The sequence below is a fragment of the Schistocerca piceifrons genome, chromosome 4, assembly GCF_021461385.2.
Source record: "Schistocerca piceifrons isolate TAMUIC-IGC-003096 chromosome 4, iqSchPice1.1, whole genome shotgun sequence".
Classification (NCBI taxonomy): Eukaryota; Metazoa; Arthropoda; class Insecta; order Orthoptera; family Acrididae; genus Schistocerca; species Schistocerca piceifrons.
In genome coordinates this window covers 293,144,474-293,166,800 of record NC_060141.1, presented here as the reverse complement: position 1 = coordinate 293,166,800, position 22,327 = coordinate 293,144,474, and the positions used below count along the sequence as shown (strand labels likewise).

General features: G+C 38.5%; 1 protein-coding gene across 1 annotated transcript in view; it reads left to right on the top strand.

Moving 5' to 3' along the window:
* LOC124796280 (integrin alpha-PS5-like) overlaps positions 1-22,327 on the top strand; it is a 566,708-nt gene that overhangs the window by 167,203 nt on the left and 377,178 nt on the right. The window contains exon 5 of the mRNA XM_047260397.1: positions 3,810-3,907. Coding sequence (XP_047116353.1) covers positions 3,810-3,907 — 98 coding nt within the window. The remainder of the gene's footprint in view (positions 1-3,809; positions 3,908-22,327) is intronic.

Here is a 22,327-nt window from a genome sequence, read left to right as displayed (position 1 = left end):
ATTTCTGAAATCAACAAATATGTGTTGATGTATAAAAGTTTGCATTGACTACTCACCCACAATGCTGTCACCAAAGCTGTGACTACTGCTGAATCTCTGAGAATTGTAAGGTTCCTTGTGGAATACATAATTTTGAAGCATGGAGCACCCCATGTGATGATATATGATTATGGGAACTTCCTAGTAAAGACTAGTTTCAGAAGAAATTCCACATTGTGTAACCCCCAGGCTGACAACTGCCTATTGCCCACAGACAAATGACCTCACAGACACCGTACATGTACTGTCAATATACTTTAATGTCAAACAGAGAGATTGGGATACAATACTGTCATTGTGACATTCATATGTAACACAGCGAAGCAAGATGCTACAGGCTTCATGCTATTCCTTCTGCTCCCAGATTGTAAGACCAAAACAAAAATGGATACATGGACCCCATATGCCCATTAGAAAGACCAAGAGTATTATAATGCCAATCTCCAGCCAGTGAGATACAGTGTGGGAGACAGGGTGTGGATTTTTTTGCCTGTGAAGAAAGTGGGACTGTTGAAAAATTACTAAAGAACTACTTTTGATCATATCATATCCTATATCACTTGTTGGATGTCACTAAGTAGCTAATGATTAAAGCCATTCACCAAGAAGGGAAAAGTGTGATGACATCATCCATGTCCTCCATATGAAGTCCTACTACAGTCCTGAGGCATAGATCAATGATGGGAGATAAAGAAAACTGAAGAAGATCCAGTTAATAATCACAAAGCTTCAATGTGAAGGGCTACCTTTGATGCCCGCCATAGCATAGAAGATGTGACAGCTCAACCAGAACTTGAGGATCTGCCTGAACTGCTATATAGAGAACTATTGATAAGATTTAGTGAGAACTTCTGAAACTGTAGCTTGCTGTTTCTCTCTGAGAGGGGGCAATGCTACAAGATGTAATGCATGCAGTGGGCATAGTGGTTAGCATTACTGGCTGGTGTGGTGCTGGTAACCAGTTCACTTCTCTTATTTCATATTTAGTATATATCATTTCCGGAAAGATTTTGAAATATCACATGTTTGTAATTTTTGTTTATCCTGAAATATTTCATGTTTTTGTAAATAACAGCACTCTCCACCCAGGAGTTCAGTTCTGTTCTGGTTGTATGTTGGTGTTCATAGTAAATGTGCTTTCCATGCTAAGTGTTGTATTTCATTGACATACCTGCCCTCAGATTTGACTTGTGTGTGGTTACGATGTGACAATATGTAGGATCTTGTAGTATATTCTTGGGCTCATGTAATACTGGCCCTTGACACTTTGAATGTGGGCTTTCACAGGATTGCCAGTGTCTATTTTCATGTGTCTGTCAACTCAAGGTTATCAGCATTTCTGTGATGCTCTTCCATGTTTAAGACAAATTTGTTATCATTCATAATGCCCTTTTGTATGTTAAATACCACCTATTAGTGGTGGGCTTTCAGGTGTACAGCTGATTTATTGATTAAGTTTTGTGTACAATATTTCACTGACTTACTCAGGTGTCGTGAGCTATGTTGTTATGCGTACTCTTTGATTGGACTCCAACCACACTGTGAAGTGTAGTTGGTGCTGCACCACTATTTGTAGCCAGAATCAACCCCCTAGAGCCTGCCACATAATATGCTACTGATTGTTTTGCAGAGTACTCGTCATTATTCCAGAAAACACTCATTTTCTCAGCATTTTCTAGTTCTGGTGGATGATTGGCCAGTGAGATCTTAAGAAATTGAGTGCCAGACCCAAGCCTTATTGAAATTCAAAGATGTGTCACCTTTGTTAGGTTTTGTAACATCATCATTTCAACAGACTCTTTGATTTTGCTGCCACAGAAACTAAACATTTGAACCACTATGTTGGTCTCCTTGTGTTTCTTTTCATGATTGTATTTGAGGTTGTGCTTGGTGACACATGATTTGTTTGGTTAATGTAGTAGGGTCAGTCACTGATGTTTGTTGCACTGCTCCTCAACTATTCCAGTAATTTGCACTAGGCATGACATCTCACATTTGCATGGAATGCAATACACACACTGATTTTGCAGATCTAGATTGCCTTTGTACTACAAAGGGAACCTGTTATCTTTGTTGGCAGTGAGAAACATTCTAGTTGGCATGATTCCGTTGAAGTTTGCTGATATAACATAGATAGTGTAAGGCAGACAAAGAAATTTTTGGCTTCTCTTTTTCTCTCATTCTCAGTGTCTTCCTCAGGTTTTGGAATTGACTACAGTACCTGCTCAGTTTGTTAATCTGAGTACTCACTCCTTCGGAACACTATTTCTAAATGTTGTAACACTTCAGTGAGTCTCTCCTTGTCTGACCAAGTTCAAACTCTATGGAACAGCCTTTTATACAAAATATCTTTGTACCATATTGTGATGGATTGATGTAGGGATGACCCAAGGATCTGCTTGTTCTTCTCTTAACTAATATATTGAGGAAAATTAATACATTGAGGAAAATTACCTGACCCTCTTTTTTAAATTTCTTCCTGAATTTTATTAGGGTGGATTGAATTCAAAAACTCCAGGAACTCTTCAGTTTTTTTCATTCCATGTTACCACACCACAAATATATAGTCCATGTATCAGTAGGAATATGCTGCTTTAAACTTGGCAGACTCTAATGTGTTTGCATCAAAGTAGTAACCATATACGCTTGCCATGAAAGTCACTTATAGACTACCCATAGAAACACCATAGTGTGGTGGTAGTGGTGGGTGTGTGGTATTGTTTTTTCTAAAGAAGGGGACCACATCCAAAGTGATCATAATTTTCTTATCTATCATTAACTAGCAAAACCAGCAGTTTCAGTTTACTTCTACAAATTACACTAACAACCAGTTACAACTAATGCAATCTACTCACAATGTTAATACTTATATTAGCAAAAATGCAAACAGCATGAATGGTCAGATGCTATTTTTATGTAGTACTTCCTACTTTCTACCAAACAAATATGTAACGCTATCAGCTGTCTTTACTTCAGTAAATAGAAGTCAGCATGGGTGATGTTTGTTTGATTCCTGGGAGAGTATCACAGAAGTGCTGAAAAACATGAACTGGCAGATGCTTGAACACAGATGTTGACTATTCCACCAAAGCCTACCCAGAGTTTGAAGACCCAGCATTAAATGAGGAATTTAGAAATATACTACAATCCCCTATGTTTTGCTCCCACAGGAAATGCAAAGACAACATTAGACTAAGCATGGCATATCCAACAACATTTAAGCAACAGGCTTGCCATGCTCCATACTGGAACTGAATAGAAAGAAGTCCTAGTGTTACAGTGGAAAGTATTCTCTGTCATGCACCTGACAATGATTTGCTATGCTTGGTTTTGAAAACTTATTTATTTTATAAAATGCATCTACGTTTATTTTCTCTCTTATGTTTGTTTATTGGTGTTCATTGCCGTAGCTATAAACAATATATGGCTCTATGACAAGTGTCAATTAAAAATTATGTTTGTCTCATTATAACTGATTTTCATTCAAAATCCCGAAGTTGCTGTATTATGTTCTTCCATTCAATGTTGAAGTTTACCTACATGAGTATGAGACAGTACAACAATATAACACAGTGTCATAATTTCCAAGACAGAGGTATGACAGGATTGTACAAATGTAATAAAACCATTAATGCAGGCCCCCCCCCCCCCCCCCCTTATCAAGAGACCAGAATTTTCGATAAAAAGAGCCTAAACTTGTGTCTGTATGGTAAGTAGTTTTGTACAAAATTCAAAATCTTTTCTCATTCAGTTCTTTGTTTCTACTCCAGGTCCTTATTTGGTTGAAAAACAAGGTGTGAAGCAATATCAATTTGGTATGGGTCAGGCTGGTTCATCAGTCCACTTAGCTCGAATCACCGATAAACAGGTACTTGTAATTTATTTAAACTAAATTTTACCAAACAGTACTATACTTTTAAGATACACCACTTGAAATATTACCACCCGGGTGTATACAACCTGGGACAACCAGGAGATCTGGGAAATACCCGGGAATTTCCCACTCCTCCTACTGTGGTATTCCGCCGTCCACCGAACCTACACAATATACTCATCCATCCTTACACAACCCCTGCTCCCAATCCCTTACCACTTGGCTCATATCCCTGTAACCCTGTAATAGACCTAGATGCTAGACCTGTCCCACACACCCTCCTACCACCACTTACTCCAGTCCAGTCACTAACATCACCTATCCCATCAAAGGCAGGGCTACCAGTAATGTGATTTACAAGCTAAGCTGCAACCACTGTGCTGTATTCTATGTAGGCATGACAACTAACAAGCTGTCTGTCCACATGAATGGCCACGGACAAACTGTGGCCAAAAAACAAGTGGACCACCCTGTTGCCTATGTTCCCGAAACCCTCCTGGCCTCAACCTTCATTAGTCACTGTCCTCGCCCATCCAGACCCCTCCCTGTTCCCATTCCAGCACTACACAGCCGTCATTTCACTGCCACACTCATTCCTTAAAATTCTTTTTATTATTATTTTTCTCCTTTCTGCTACTTGCCCCCACCCCGCTCCGCACCTTCTCTCCTACCCCCCCATCTAAACTGCAACACTTCACTGTCCACCACTCCCACCATACGATCCCTCCCCCTCCCCACCCCAGCCTCCTCCTTACTGCCATCATGCACTGGTGCTGCTGCTCACAGTGTAGTTTCAGCTCTCTGAGACTGCAGATGTGTGTCCAAGTTGTGTTTGTGTGTGTGTGTGTGTGTGTGTGTGTGTGTGTGTGTGTGTGTGTGTGTGTGTGTGTGTGTGTCTGCTGCTGACAAAAGCTTAATGGCTGAAAGCTATGAGTGTGTGAATCTTTTATTGTGCATATCGCGACTCAGCATCTCCACTATATGGTGAGTAGCCACTTTCCTTCTCTGTTATTGTTACATTCCAGCCTGGATTTTTGATTGTTTGATTTACTTGGTTTTATGTATTCTACATTAAATTTTATGACACAGAAAACAGAAGTTATTGGTTAATAGGCAATAAAGAGTGCAAATTTTCTGAAGAATACTTGTTCTCCCAGTTACAAATAATCTCATTGCGAGTTTTTTTAAAGAGGGGCAGGATGTCAAACTGACTGACTGGGAGCAGGAGAACACCACAGGATGTTTTAATTTCCACTGTCCTGAAGATAGTTTGATGGCATCCATTACAAAATATTACATGTTTGAATTCCACAGAGTGAAATAAAGTGATGTGCGATAGAAGAATGCTGTGTGAAGGGGCATGGCACAGCACTTTGGCACACTTAAGACCAAGTAACATGTCTTACATTTCCTTGAACACATATGTTTTATGTACCAGACTGTTCAGAAAGATATGAACTACAAAATGAACATATTTTTGAAAAGGCGATTTTTTTAAAAAAAAATTTGGCTTTCTACCTCAAATGTTTGTAGGAGGGTTTGGGGGTGGGGGTGGGGGCACTATCTAGATCTAATATTGCACTGGTTCGAAAATATCATTGGTCTGGGTCTGATGTTGCAGAGCAGTCTGAGTTGTAGTGGGAAGGTGGGTAGTCTGCATGTGCCCCGTGTTTACGTATAGTGATTTTTCTGTTTCCTCTGCGTTTATTGCTCTCACGTCAAATGAATACAAAATGGATTACTGTGGAAGGGAGATATCAGGTGAATTAAAACATATTCACATAATTACAGAAGGCTGAAATATGTTATTAGTTTCAGAAAGTTAGTTTTGTTGGTTTGCTAAAGAAATTTGGCTTTTATTAATCTGTTCCCCTGTGGCAGTCTATTTATTTGAAACGAATGAATTTAATTCCCCACTATTTGCTAGTGTCAACTGTTTGCTGCTTTTCGAGTGCATGTTTTCAACTTCTAACATGTATGATATTATGCCATAACAAAGAGCCAAACATGAGATAATACAGTACTGGTACTCCAAGAATATTTACATCCAAATATGGACATACAAAAGTGCACTTTAAGCCAAATTATGCATTTTAGTATGGTTCACAAAATTCTGATGCTCTTGGAGTAACATCTGATGTCATGTTTCTTTTGTGACATAATGTTAGATCTTTTACAGGTACGAACATATGGGCTTCCTGCATCATCATAGCTGCCCAAGTGTGGTGACTCCTGTTACTTGGTGCTCTATGGCAACTGCTGAAACAGATCTATTTGTAGCAGGTCATGGGAAAATATTGCAAATGGTTGTTTGAAAAGTGTTACTTTGAAAGTAAATTTCCTTTTATGCAAGATGAACTATGTACGAGAATGTACAATGAATTTCTTAAATCACAGAACATTTGACTCTCATTTAATAATCAACTCTTTGAGGATGATGATTCAGACGAATTTCAAGCCCAGAAAATCAGACATTTGTGTCATTATTAATAATTTTACTGGCACATGTGTGTAATGTATCTTATATGAAGACAGTAACTGTTCTGAAAGAACAGATACCAGTGATGACCATGCAACTTCTCTAGAAAGAAATGATAGTTTATCGAAACCCTCAGCTGCCAACAGGTGTTTATATATCTCAATGGGGACAACTGAAAATGTGTGCCCCAACCAGGACTGGAACTCGAGATCTCCTGCTTACATGGCAGATGCTCTATCCATCTGAGCCACCAAGGGCACAGAGGATAGCATGACTGCAGTGACTTATCCCTTGCACGCTTCCTGCGAGACCCACATATATCTTAAAATGTAACTTGTACAAAAAAGATCAACATTATATGTAACAGCTTAGCTTCTCTTCTAGCTTATTAATCTTTGGGACTTTGAGACCATATTATTATTATTATTATTATTTGTAGCAACACTACGTAAATTAATTTAAACAATTAACTTTTCCTATTTGTGTGTTTGCACTACTTAACAGTGATATTGCAATTGGGTGACTACACCACATGTCCTATGCCGTGAATATCCACCGTCATTGGCTGGCGAGATGATGTGACATGAACTATGACAGGCTTCCAAAAGCACATCACAATCTCAATTACAATGCTTCAAAAAGCAACCTGTAGTGTTTGGTGGAATTCAAATTTATACTTTTGTAATACAAAAACATACAGCATACATGTTGCTGCACATCAAAGACCATTCCAAAAAGTGTCTTTTTTCCCCCTGCATTTTGTTTTCTAAAGTGCCAGGAAATTCTACACCTGTGTGTAAAACCACAACTAATCAAAGGATTGATAAGCTTTACAGTTCCTAGGAAAAGTATACTGTCACTTAACACCGAAAGAGTGTACTTTCACCTGGGGGAAAGTGTATTTTTAACCAGGAAATCTGGGAAAAATCCGGGAATTTTTTTTCCTTGTCTGCATATACACCCTGACCACAGTATTGAAAATCTGGAATTATAATATTCATACGTAAAAAGTTCTTTAAATGTAAATATTTTGAAGTAAAGGAGGCCACTTACTGAATAGCAGAAGTGTTATGTCATCAAGAGGCACATACAAAAGAGAATAAAAATTTACTAGCTTTTGGAACAAATTCTTTGACAAGCTAGAGTGTAAATACACTCTCACACACAACACACGCACACACACACACACACACACACACACACACACACACACACACACACACACACACACAGCTCAGAAAAGCTGATGTTGGAGGGAAGAATACACATGGCATGGGTTGAAAAGCAGTCCTTGAGCTCTAGCACATTGTGTTCAATGTGAGTTACACCACTGGATGATCGACTTTCTTCTTGACCACAGTTTAGTTGTGGATATTCATTCTGGTGGACACCAAGCTGGTGGTCATGAAATGCTGTGCAGTCATTGCAACATAGATGATTTATGACACGGCTGCTTTCACAGGTGGCCCTTCCTCTCATGGGATAGGATAAGACTGTGACATGATTGGAGTAGGATGTGCTGAATGGGTGGATTGGACAAGTCTTGTTCCTGGGTCTTCTATAGTGATAGCACCCTTATGGCAAGGGGTTGGGAGTGGGAGTGGGACAGTGATTGACTAGGATGTTGTGTAGGTTTACTAGGTGACAGAATACTGCTTTGGGGAGGGTTGGAAGGATACTAGGAAGGGATGACCCTCTTCCTCTTTCTGAGCTCAACATCTCACTCATTATGGAGCGCTGCTAACTCAGTTTTTCAGGATAGCAAATGGGAAGTTGCAGTACAGAAAGTGGCACAGAGATCATCAGTGTGTGTGTGTGTGTGTGTGTGTGTGTGTGTGTGTGTGTGTGTAATGAGTGAAGTGTTATGAAACAATGTGTGTATAGTGTGTGCAGTGACTGATAGTGAGATATGAGTGAACGGTGTGGCATTACTTTATTTAATAAGTTATTTGTAAAAAAAAGTATTGTATGCCAGGAGTAAATCTAATGATTATGTCTAACTAGAAGCCTGTAAATAAATGTGTACACAAATTAGTTTATTTTAAATTGGTCTATACTTGTAAATTCTTTGACATGTCCTATATCCTTGTAAAAAGAGATTCACAGATCAATAAAGCTACTACTACTATTACTACTACTACTACTACAACTACTACTACATTTCTGGACATGACGCTAGAGAATCAACTCCCTGGTGAAGGGTGAGAGATATGATTCAGTTGCTCCAATCTAGGGTAACATGGATGATGCACCTTTGCAGCTAGTTATTTTGGATGGAGAAGGATTAGTGGTGAGTGAGAATATGGTATGGGAAATCTGTTTGTGGAATAGGTCTGGAGGTTAGTGCCTGTCTGCAAAGACCTTAGAGAGACCTTCAGCATAGTGGGTAAGAGAATTCTCATCGCTGCAGAGAATGTTAGTGCCTGTTTGTGAAGGCGTTAATGAGACCGTCAGCATAATGGGCAAGGGAATTCTCATCACCACAGATATCCTTTCTATAGGTAGCAGGGCCATGTGGGAGTAATTTTTTGTTATGGAAGGGGTGACGACACCATTCAGGTTGGAGCAAAAGCCATACCAGCTGTCTTTCTGCTTACTATGGAGCTGACAAAAGGTATAAGGCAAAAACATTACAAGAAGGAATAGAATTTATGAAGCTTGAAGCCTTAGTTGTAATGGATCAGTATTCTTATTGTTTGCTTGTGTTGAATAAATACTTTATTTGCCACAAGTGTAGTACTCCAGATAGTTTCAAAAGACGAAAAAGAGGCAAAATATTCAAAATAATCCAGCACGTAGATCAGTACAGTGAGAGATGCACACACTGAAATAAGTTTCTTCATTAGTTTATCAGTATGTTGCCATCATTGTTCCAACTTGTCTGATTGGACCAAAAGGAATTTTATACAGTGTGTTTCATCTAGTGGATGTCTGTTGGTGCCTACTTCTGGTGCTAACAGGTCATTATAATTTGCGTGAAATAATTTGATGTGAGTCTTTGTGAGATTAAGGCTTAAACTCTCATATGTAAACCACTTGCTGATGTGTTCAGGTATCATCACATAAGTTAATTGTGAGCCCTTGAATGGTGTTCATGTTTTGTCAGCAAACATCATGGTTTTTGCAAGAATTTTTAAAGTCATATACAGGGTATGTCCAGAAAGGAATGCATCATAATTTTTTGTGACAAGACTATACTTCACAGAGTGGCTGGACTGATTGGGTAGGGTAGGACCTATCCAGTGGTAGGATGCTTAATTGCCTCCACGCTCTTGGAGGGTTAGGACAAATTCTTCCATGAATCTCTACATTGAATTTATGATGGAGAAATCTTTACAGCAGACCTTTGCGATAAGTTTTGCATGCAGCTCAACAAGACACCACTAGAAACATTTGGAATGCTTGAAGAAGCCTTTCCAGACCACAGTCAAACAGGTGGCACAAGATGTTTGTAAAGAAGTTTAGGAGGAGATCACCAGCAAGGCCTGCGCAGGACACCCATCAACATTGTCAATGGATGGCTATGTGACTTGTGTGCACCAGTTATTGAATTCAGACACTTAAATGAGTGTTTGCTTGATGTTGGAAATATTCAACATGCTCAATTTTACGAGGCAGTGCTCCAGAGACTGAATTACATAGTAGCCTATGTCTGACAGGAGATCTGCGATTTGTGGAAACAGCACCACAAAAACGTGCCAGCTCACACAACCTTTGTTGTCACGGGCTACCTGACCTTTATCAGTGTGACAACAGTACCATAGCCATCTGGCTCCGGTGGAATATTTGTGGTTCCCTTGGCTAAAAAGGGATCCCAGAGGAATGCACCGAGTCAGTGGATAATGTGGAAACTACTTTGATGGCTTCACCGAAGAATGTCTTGATTGAGAAGCTCGAGAAAATTATGATGCTTGAAAATATTGCTGGTAAAAATATACTGATGCAGAAGGATCATACTTCAAAGTATTTTGAGTTGTTGAACCTTTCTGAACAATAAATTTTTAAAAAATTGAAATAAAATAGGTGACACTTTACTATCTGGACAATCCCTGTATGTATGTTATGAACAGGAGGGGGCCCAGTACCAATACATGTTGTTTTCTACATTTTCTATTCATACAGTCTGCAGTTAGTTCCATGCCTGTGACACAGCATCTCAATACAACTGTCTGATTTCTGTGATGAAGGTAAGATTCCTTACATGCTTCACCAGTAATGCTATAATTTAATTTATCAAGCAGAACAGTGTGACCTGCACAATGAAAGACTCTGATAAGCTTGCAAAGTATACTGGCAGGATAATTTTCCTTAATTATGCCAGGACTTTACTCGAGATGTATTGTGGAGCTGTGCCACGTGAGATTTTTTTGATAAAATGAAACTAAGAAGCACTTAACAAGTTCTGCTTAGTCAGACATGCCAGTATTTTATCATACAGACAGATTCTCAGACAGATTTGGATATAAAGTAAGGAGTGAAATAGATCCACAGTTAGAAATGGTTAGCTTATCCCCAGCTTTGTAGATGTGTGTTACTGCAGCATATTTAGGTCTGTCAGGAAATATGTCCTCAGTCATTGATCGATTACAAAAAATAACTTATGTGTAGTCCTATCAGGTCAGCACAAAATATTTAATATTATACCAGAAACACAGTCATAATGATCTTACAAATTTTGTAATCTCCTTAGGAGCTGCATTTTTTAAGCAAATGCCTGCTTGTGGTGTTGGCATTGTCTGTGCAAGTACATATAGTTCACCTGTATTTGGTTGTTCATTAGTAGGTGCAACGTATATGCCACTGTGGAAAAGCAATAATTAAATTTGATGGCCAGTGATTTGAAAGTGCCTTCTTTTCTGCCAGAGATAGTTTTTGGAACCTCAGTTTTATTTGGGTTGCTGTTTTGAGCAGAGTGGTTGTGACTCTCTTTTTTGATAACAAATTAGAGGATTTTACAATCGTGTTGGTAATGGAGTTTCAACTCAACAATTTTCCTCATGAGTTATATAGAGTAATCTCTTCCCAGTACAATATACTTTAATTTTAGAATTTATCCATTCCTTATGCTTGCTTTTACTGTAACATGATTTAGTAGAAAGCAAAGCTCAAAGCACTGTAGGAATATGTTTGAGAAAGAGTCAAATTTTCATCTACAATGATTTACAGCTATATCACACCTGATTCTTAGATCTACAATCAAATTGCTAATGGCTGTGTCAGTGTGTTCCTTAATTCTTTAAGAGTATCTTACTTTTATGTGTGCATGACCCACCTGAATGAATGTTCATTGTCAAACTGTGGGTAAAAGCAGAGTTGACCACCCACCACCCAGTGGCAGAACACACTGCTGAGCACAACATGCTCAATTTTAGTGGCTGCTCCACAATCCAATCCATCTGGATCAAGCCCCAGCACTAACCTCTCTGCTTTATAAAGATATGAAATAGCCCAGAATAAAAACTAATGTCAGCTATGATGGAGGAATTTATTGTGTCAATAAATATATTATCAAGTAGAAGAAGGTGTAACTAGATGAATGATGAACACTAACTACACTTAACAAAGGTTTATTCAGCACATGAACATACAAGAGTGCTGAGTGAACCGCCTCTGGCCAGAACACATACGGTATGTATACAGTTATAGAACATTACAGTACTATGATTCTTGACATTTGTAGATACTTTTAGAACGTACTCAAACTGAATATAGAAATTAAAATTTTACAATTTAGGTTATTTTTGAACTCACAACCTTTCATGCAACAGCCTGGTATCATAACCACTATACTAAAGTGACTGTAGTTTCTGCTGCAACAAAATTGTCACCATTTCCAAGCATCTTATCTTATTAAGATAGTTACATTCAGAAAATTCTTGTTTCTTGTATTAGCCAAATATTTTTTCTATTTACTACAAGTATCACCAGCGTCACATGAAAGTAGTCGGGACCTTACTTGAATGCTCATGCAGTTACCTATTACCATATTTACATTTTGTCATTCTGATCTTTGATGACATACATTGTTCCTGTACTTAGTAATGATGACATAATCATCTCTCTTTGAGTAATATGGATACTTCTAAGTTGGTGTACAGAAAAATTTCAGTGACTCACATCCATGTGCAACTCTTCTCTCACCAATTACTCAATTCCTTTATGTAGTGCAACCCTGAACTATACTGAGGACTGAAACTTCCTGGCAGATTAATACTGTGTGCCAGACTGAGACTCGAACTCGGGACCTTACCTTTCGTGGGCAAGTGCTCTACCAACTGAGCTTGGGTAGCTCAGTTGGTAGAGCACTTGCCCGTGAAAGGCAAGGTCCCGAGTTTGAGTCTCAGTCCGGCACACAGTTTTAATCTGCCAGGAAGTTTCATATCAACGCACATTCCGCTGCAGAGTGAAAATCTCATTCCATACTGAGGACTCGTCAGCTCTTCACACAGTTGCACATATCAAAGAACATGCATTGAAAATTTACAGAAAACCCTTCACAATATTTCAGAGCAGACAGTGTCGATCATTTTTGTGAAGCAAGCTTCTAATAAAACCCCATGTCATTTCAAGCATGTGTGTCAATTTGTACCTCTCTATCTACATTATTCTGTGATTTATTCAGTTTTCAAATTTATACTGACTTTTTGATCACCTGGTATATGAAACATACCATGAGCAAAAAACTGTACCCAGTGGTTGGAAGAAAGTGCAGGACGCATCCATCTACAAGAGGGCAGCTGAAGTGTTCCACAAGTCTGCCATCCAATACCTTTGACACACATTTGGTGTAGAATCTTAGAACATATTCTGAGCTTAAATGTAATAAAGTGTATAGAACAGAATAACCTTCAATATGCTCACCGGCAAGGGTTTTGGAAACGCTGATCATGTCAAACCCAACCCATACTTTAGAGTGTCTCATAACATCCTAAAAGCCATGGATCAAGCCAGTCAGGTAGACACAGAGCAAAAATATGAACATATGGCACATGCAGTGAAATTTATTCCTGGATTGAGAATTTATTGGTGAACAGGTCATGCCACTTTATCTTTGAAGAAGAGTCACTGACAGATCTAGAAGTAATGTCTGGTAAACATCAGGGAAATGTCTTGAGAACTTTGCTGTTCATGTTGTATATTAATGACCTTACAGACAATACTAATAGTGACTCAGACTTGTTGCAAATGGTCCAGTTATCTATAAAAGCACTCTCTGAAAAATGCTGCACAAATATTGAGCCAGAGCTAAGATTTCAGTGCAGTGGAAATATTGGTAAGTTGTTTTAAATGGTTGGAAATGTAACATTTTTCTCTTCATGAGATGAAAAACCATAGTGTGCTATGATTGCAATATCAGTGACTCACTGTTGGAGTCAATAAAGTTGAAGGAATATTTCCTGTTAAATCAAAATGAACATCTCAATAATGTGGTCGACATGATTAGTTGCGTGAAATATTTATTTACGAAGTATAACACATCCATATTGAGTTATGACACAGAACACACTGAAATCTTTGCTCCATCAAAAGATAAACCTCCTTTCACTCACAAACAATACATATTGGTATCCACATCCTATAACACATCCATATTGAGTTATGACACAGAACACACTGAAATCTTTGCTGCATTGAAAGATAAACCTCCTTTCACTCACAAACAATACATATTGGTATCCACATCCTCACAGGACCCCACCTTCACTGTGCAGAGTGCTGGAGGGGTAGCATGTGATGCATCATGGTTTAAATGATCTGGAGTGCGTATATGTGTGTGACCACTGTGTACTGGGTAGGGAGTGATAGTCATCATCATTGTTTGTGTCACCATGGTTGATATTCTCATTGAGGACCTGAACTGGTTCCAAGTGATCAATCAAGATGGTTTTTGGTTTGTCATTAATCAGAATGTTGAACACATGGCTATCTCTTCTAAAGGCTTTGAAGGGATCTGAGTATGGGACTGTAGTGCTGGTTGGACCATGTTGTCCTTTAGGATGGAATGTTCACAATTTTTTAGCACTTTATGTTTGAGGACTTTGTGTGTTGAGTGGGGAGCAGGAGGTGGTACATGGATAAGACAGATGTGTCTCTTCATTTACTGGACTAAGGCAGGCAGATCTGTATGTTCATGGCCTTGAGTGGGTAGGATGAAGTTGGAGAGAATTAGTGATTTGCTGTACAGTATTTCAGTAACGGATACCTGCAGGTCTTCACTGAAGGTTTTTCTGACCCTGAGTGGTACTGAAGGTAGTGCTACAGTCCGTGATCTGCAGTGTCACATATTGGATACTTTGAGGGTATGGTACCACTGCTTGACAAATCCATCACTCTGAGGTTGATACACTGTGGTGCAGTTAAGCTTGATGCCACAGAGTTTGCACAGGGAGGTGAAGACTGCTGATTCAAACTGTTGACCTCAGTCCATGCTAAATGTATCTGGCTTGCTGAATCTTGTGATCCAAGACTATTCAAAGGCACAGGCAGTAAAATCTTCTATGTTGCTTTTGCATGGTACCATTTCTGTTCTTTATTTATTGATAGTGACTAGTTTTGAGCTGTGTCCATTCTCAAACAATTCATCTTTGAAAGTGACTGACTCACTCATGAAGACGAATAGTTTGAGAATGAATGGAAGCTCGAAAGTAGTCACAGCCAATAAATAAAAGAGAGATCTTAATGCATCTTACAACAGTATTTCATCCATTTCTTTCATCAAAAATAAAGTTGTGGACCCACTTCACCTCTGGCATGCTAGAGACAAGTGCTTTCTTGAATTGATGTCGAAGGTGTAAAGTGTGCCTCCCAGGTGTGCAGTCAGGGACGTGTGTGTTTGAGTCACCCATAGTGGCTGGTGGCTGCTGGTCTCTATGCAGTCTGGTGCACTGATAGTGGCCTGCATCTGAAGTTTGGGAACCCACAGGGAGGGTGGCAGTTGCATTCAGTTTTGCTGAATTGGGCATGGTCCAGCAGTGTTGTGACCTTCAAGCTGCAACAGCAGTTGATGTAGTATTGGCCATGTGTGTGGCTGGCCAACCTAGAATGAACCTAGTGCTCTGCACTGCTTGCTGGTCTGTGACTGGATTCAGTGTGGTGACATCACTGTCAGCCATTCTTGTCTGGATCTTGGGGCAGCCCAAGGTGGAGAGCAGACAGGCAGTGAGTTGATAGTGCACTGCAATGGTGCTATGCCTTTGTAATTTATATGATGCCTATGTTGTAGCATTGTAAATAAGTCTACAAGAGCTAACCATTTTTCCAGTTATTCAGCTTCATGTAATATCATGGCTAAATGTAGTTGTGTTGGAAGTTTAATGATTCAGAGTGTTCAAAGGGTGATACCCAGCATGAGGTTAATGTTCATAGTAGATAGGAGGTCATAGCCAAAACCAGGATGGCATTTTATTGTCCAAATGCTTGTCATAATTGGTTTGTTTTAACTGTTGTTTAAGTGTCTGAGAAAACAACTGTGGCAGTGCAGATTCAGCTGTTGTTGTGGGAAGGCAGTGCTATGATGATGTCACTGAGTAATTTGGTGTGTTCAGCAAGCTGACATATTAGGGTGACAAATTATGTGTCATTTAAAATATTCTTAATGAAGTAAATATGCATTCTGTGGTGGCAAACCATAGGGCTGGCTGTTAGGTCTGAATGGAGGTAGTTTTGGTTATGGTTTGACTTTGTGAGGTAAATGAGGCTGTCATGTCACATGTCTATGGCCAGCCAACCTAGAATCAACCTACAATCATGAGAGAGTTTGTTGAGGTCATAGCACAAAAATAAATGGGGCACCCAGCATGTTGGAGTGTCCAACTGTTTGTGTAGGAATCTGTGGGGTGGGCGAGTATTCAGTACCATAAAGTTGTATGGGTCTCATCATTGATTTTAGGAACAGTTCACTGTTTGAACTAAGTTCCACCTCTTGATTTGGTGCACCCTATTGTGTATTCACTGTAGAATCTCGTATGAAGTCCAGTTGAAAGTCGTCTGTTGTCTGGCATCGTTGTGGCACTATGTTGATTGGTAACATTCCACACGCGTTTGAGGTAGACTCATGTTTTATCACAGGTCAGTGTTACACATAATAATTGCACTGTTGGTACATTTCACATGCATTAATGCCAGGTACATTGTACTGTGGAGTTGGTAGAGCTGTGGTGATGGCCACATTATTAATTTTATTTAATTAATTAGTTAATTTATTTATTTATCTCTTGTTCCGGTGATCCATGTTGTGACACTATCACAGGATATGGAACATGTCAATTTTACAAGCTTTTGGCCAGAATTTATGGTAATACATAAAACAAAACAAAAACAGTAAACAGTAATTTAGGTCCCACTACAAAAAATACGTTTTAGAGATAGATAGAGATAACAAAACAAAAACAGTAAACAATAACTTAGGTCCCACTACAAAAAATACATTTTAGAGATAGATAAAGATTGTAAAATAGTAAGTGTTACACAGAAATAAATATTGCAAAATATATGTTTACAATAAAAATATTTGGTATTACAAATACAAATTTGGGCATACATTTGCAATTTACAATACAAGAAATGCTTAAACACTGTAGTTCAGGAACTCGTCTATTGTATAAAATGATCCTTGCAATAGGAACTGCCTTAAGGTTTGTTTAAACAAGAGATCATCATCTACCAAACACTTAATTCTTGAAGCGAGGGCATTAAAAATCTTACAGCCACTGAAATGGACTCCTTTCTGCACCATACTTAGATTTGGCTGTTCATAGTGGATATCAAGTTTCCTTCTAGTATTGTGATTGTGATATGCACTATTCAGCTTAAAGATGGATTTTTCTTTCCTTATGAAGCACATCAAAGAGAATATACAAGGGCTATCCACAAATTACATTACGTTTTTGTTTGTGTCTGTTAGGGGCGGGGCTAGCGTGGCCATCTTGGTGTCATGGCATTCCGCCACTCAGTTGGCATCCTGCTGTGCTAGTGAGAGCACCGTGCTGTACTCTGTTGAGTTACTGTGACAGTTTGAAATGTCAGTGTTAATTTAAAATGCCGCAAAGTGTGAAGTGCGTGCTGTAATAAGGTTTCTGACTGTAAAAATCTGTACACCGATAGAAATCTATTGGCAGCCTTGTGAAGTGTATGGGGACAACATAATCACTGAAGGTGGAGTGCGTCAATGGGTCATAAAATTTAAAAATGGCCAAACTAATGTTCACGATGAAGAGCGAAGTGGAAGACCCAGCATAGTGACTGCCGAACTTGTCGAAAAAGTTGATGCCGCGGTCCGTGAAAACCGTAATTTCACAATAACAGAACTCTCTATGAGTTTACCATAAATTTCACAAAGTTTGTTGCATGAAATCATTACCGAAAAGCTTGGTTACCACAAGTTTTGTGCAAGATGGATACCAAAAATCTTGACAGAGATTCACAAAAATCAGCGAATGGCTGCAGCATTAATGTTTTTGGACACTTACAAGAAAGATGGCGACTCATTACTCGATCGCATCATTACTGGTGATGAACTGGTGAACTGCGAGACAAAATTGCAGTCAATGCAGTGGGGGCACACAAATTCCCCCCAAAAACCCAAGAAATGCATGCAGACAATGTCAGCAAGGAAGTTGATGGCGACTGTCTTTTGCGACAGAAAAGGTGTGATTTTTGTGGATTTCCTGGAAAGAGGCGTTACAATAAACTCTCAAAGGTATTGCCAAACTCTGCACAACCTCAGAAGAGCAATACAAAACAAGCACAGGGGAAAGTTGGACTCAAAGATCTTGCTGATTCACGACAACGCCTGGGCCCACAAGGCAAATGCCACTTGTGAAGTTCTCGAATCTTTTAAGTGGGAGTTGTTTCCTCATCCGCTGTACAGTCCCAACCTGGCACCGAGCGACTTCCACTTATTCCCAGCAATGAAGAAGTGGTTGGCTATGCAGCCTTTTGATGACGACGCACAGCTTCAAGAAGAGGTAACCACGTGGTTGAAGGCGCAGGAGGCCGAATTTTACAATGAAGGAATTTCCAAGCTCGTCCATTGCTATGATAAGTGCCTTAATTTAAATGGCAACTATGTAGCAAAGTAGTATTTAAGTGTGCCTTTCATCTGTATATAATAAAAGAATTTTCCAATACTTTATTTATTTTTAATTCCAAAATGTAATGTACTTTGTGGATAGCCCTTGTGTATTGCACAGTGGATGTAAGTATTTCAAGCTTCTTAAATAGGTTCCTGCATGTGGCTCTAGGATGGACTCCACACATGATCCTTATGGCTTTTTTTTGGTACACACTACTTTTTCAGCCAGTGGCTGATTTCCACAAAATATAAGTCCAAATGCCATAATTGCATGAAAGTAACCATAATACGCTGACTTCATGGTTTCCATATTTCTGTAGGAAGAAACAATGCACAATGCATATGTTGCTGAACTTAGTCTTTTGCATAGATCCAGGATGCGGTTTGACCAATTCAGTTTGCTATCAATATGCAAGCCTAGGTATTTTGATGAATCTACCCTGGTTATTGTCTGCTCACCTATTTTTACGACTTTTTCCTCATCTTTGGATGTTGTGTGGAACTGAATGTAGTTTGTTTTACAGTAATTTAAAGAAAGACCATTAATGTTAAACCAGTTCACCATTTCATTTAAAACCTTATTTGCTGTTACCTCAAGTTTATGTGCTGAATTGTCAATAAGTAGTGTAGTGTCATCAGCGAAAATGGTGAATCTACAGTATTCCGTACAGAGAGGGTGATAATTTATAAATATAATAAAAAGTTTGAGGCTCAGAGCTGAGCCCTGTGCCACTACACATGTGATGGTACCCCATTCTGAAGATAATGGGACACCATCTTGACTATCTACTACAACTTTTTGTTTCCTGTTTGACAGATGTGAGTCAAGCCATTTCCCTGCTGCACCACCTATACTGAGATGTGCAGCTTTTTGTAAAAGAATTTGGTGATTTACACAATAAAATGCTTTTGTTAGGTCACAAAATATGCCAATCACTTTAAGTTTTTTATTGATAGATTCCAAGAGTTTTCCAGTAAATGCAAATATTGCATCTTCTGTTGACAAACCTGTCTGAAATCCAGACTGACTTTTGCTTAACTATCCTTGCATGAATTGGTTTCTCTAAAACCTTTGAAAAGATTGTCATTGTCAGTAGCGATATTGGCCTATAGTAACAGTATCCATCTTATCCCCCTTCTTATATAGCGGTTTTACAACTGTGTACTTAAGCCACTCAGGAACTATTCCTTTCTTAAGTGATGCATCAAAAATGTGCCAAAGGACTTTACTTACATGGCTGGTGCAGTATTTTAATAATTTGTTAGAAATGTTGTCAATTCCATCAGAGTTTTTAGTTTTCAGGGATTTAATAACTCTTTCAGTTTCTTGAACAGTGACTGTTTTTCTCTTTATGTGTTGTACTGAACCAGGTACTCTAGCATTCAAAAGATTGATGGCTTGCTTCATAGACCTTTGTAAACCTATTTTTTCTGTTACTATTAAAAAATTGTTGTTGAATGTGTCTGCAACTGTTTTTGGATTGCTAATAACATTACCCTCACATCTGATTTGGATATTTTCACTACAAACTCCATTGTTCCCCATTTCCTTCTTTACAAATTTCCAGATAGTTTTTACTTTATTGCTTGAGTTGTTAATTCCTGCCTTCAAGCACGTGTTCTTTGCTGCCTGAATGGTCTTATTCAGAACTTTACTGTAGATTTCATAGTGTGTAATCCTACTGTTATCATTTGAACTCCTAGCTGCCTCATATAGTTCTCTTCTTGTTTTACAAGAGATTTTGATGCCTTTAGTAATCCAAGGCTTGTTTCCAGATTTGAGCAGGTTTTCTCTCACTGCCCCCACAAACTCATACAAATACCTGGGTGTAACAGTTTCTACAGGTATGAAATGGAATGATCATTTGGACTCAGTCATATGTAAGTAGGTGGCAGAATGTTTCATTAGTAAATTAATAGGGAAATGCTATCAGTCTGCAAAGGAATTTGCCTACAAACAATTCATGTGGCCCATTATAGAATATTGCTCAAGTGTGTGTTTGACCTGTGCTAGATACAACTAACATGGGGCCTGTGCTAGGTACACATAAAATGAGATTTGAATACATGCAATGAACTGAAGTGACAGATGTTTGAAGATAGACACAAACTATTCTGTGAAAGCCTATTTAGAAAGTTTCTAGAAGCAACTTTAAGTGATGAATCTAAGAATATACTGCAATCCCCTATGTATAACTCCCACAGGAATTGCGAAGAGAAGATTTCACAGAGGCACTGAAGCAATCATTATTTCCATGCCACATGTGTGAGTGGAACAAGAAATAACCATAATAACTACTGCAATTGGAAATAACTAGTAATTTGCAGAGTAAAGATGTGGATGTAAATATTTATGTCACTCTCTGATGTTTGGCCTGTCAATTGGCAACACTTAGCAGAACCAGGATTATCTCTGATGATGTCCAATACATCTCTGGTTGAAATGTCTGGAACAAAAAAGTTTTATGGAATGTGACCATGTAACCTGAAACTTTTACCAGCAGCTAATTCCTAATTTATTGTTACACCAGTATGTCTTGTGAGTGTGTGAGCTTATTGAAGCATATGAGATCAAATTATGACACCTAGGCAAGGAGGCAAATTTTAAATGAAAAGACTGTTTGTTTCTTGTATTATAGTTATATAAGTATCATTTGAACTATGGTTATTTTTAAGACAAAGAGAATATGATAGACATTGCTGAAGATATCCTCCACTTTTGTGTGACTGCTTCTGTGGAGACACTATTCAGCATTGCTAACTACTTTAAGCATCCAGTTCAGTCCACCCAACTTGGAATGTCAGTTCAGTCCAGTTATTTTGAGCAATTCCACATAAGCCTTTTAGGGCAACTTTTCTTGAACCAGAAATAGTATTAAGCCATATAATGTAATTTTATTGTTAGTACGGTATACAGATTGAGTTTTTAAGAGTTGTTTGACTTTTATTAATGTAAATTTGGATGTGTTCCACATCCGTGAATGTGCTTCTTGTTGTTGTCTGCAGAATGAATTAATGAGAAATTATACTTACAGTAAATGTAGCCACTAACAAAGTGAATACTGCAGCAGTAATTATATTAGAAATATGAAAGAACACCCATTTACAATTTTTCATGGAATTATAACAAAACTCTTTGATAAGAAAGTAAAACTTCTGTTTATAATACAGGGAAATCAAATGGCAAAAAATGTCAGCAATTTTTGTATTGCAGAGCAACATTTGAAATTCACTGAGATCAGATAGGGAATAACTAATATCATACTTTCATAAATAATAAAAGGAAGGTGATGTGGTTCTGTTTACAAAATTTGGAGCTATGTTCCAAGGCCCACAGCTTAATGACTATTTCGTTAAACAGCCCTTTGAATGCTGTGATACTGTATTGGATAAGAAAAAACTTACGTTAGTTGCACTAAGGATTTAAGAGGTGCCAACAGGAAATGATTTAAATTTAATCAGGCAGCTGAACACAAATGATGCTATGTAGACCAAACTTGGATGCTCATTCTTCGTGGAGACTTTAATGGCTAAATCCCGTCAGGTGGTAGTTTACTGTGCACTTCACAAAATTCAAAAACTTAATATGGTATAACTACTGTATCAACCAGTCACAACCAGAAATCAGATAACTCATACAAATACCTGGGTGTAACAATTTGTGGCAGTGTGTCAAGATATAAACACATAGGTTCAGTTGTAACTAAAGCAATTGATGGAATTTGACTCAGTGTGGGGATACTGATAAAAATACAATGAGTTTACCAAGGAGATTGTTTACCAAACACTTACACAACCAGTTGTGGATTCACTGTTTATTTTGGGGGATGGCAGTGCTGTTCCATTTTGTTGGACATAATTT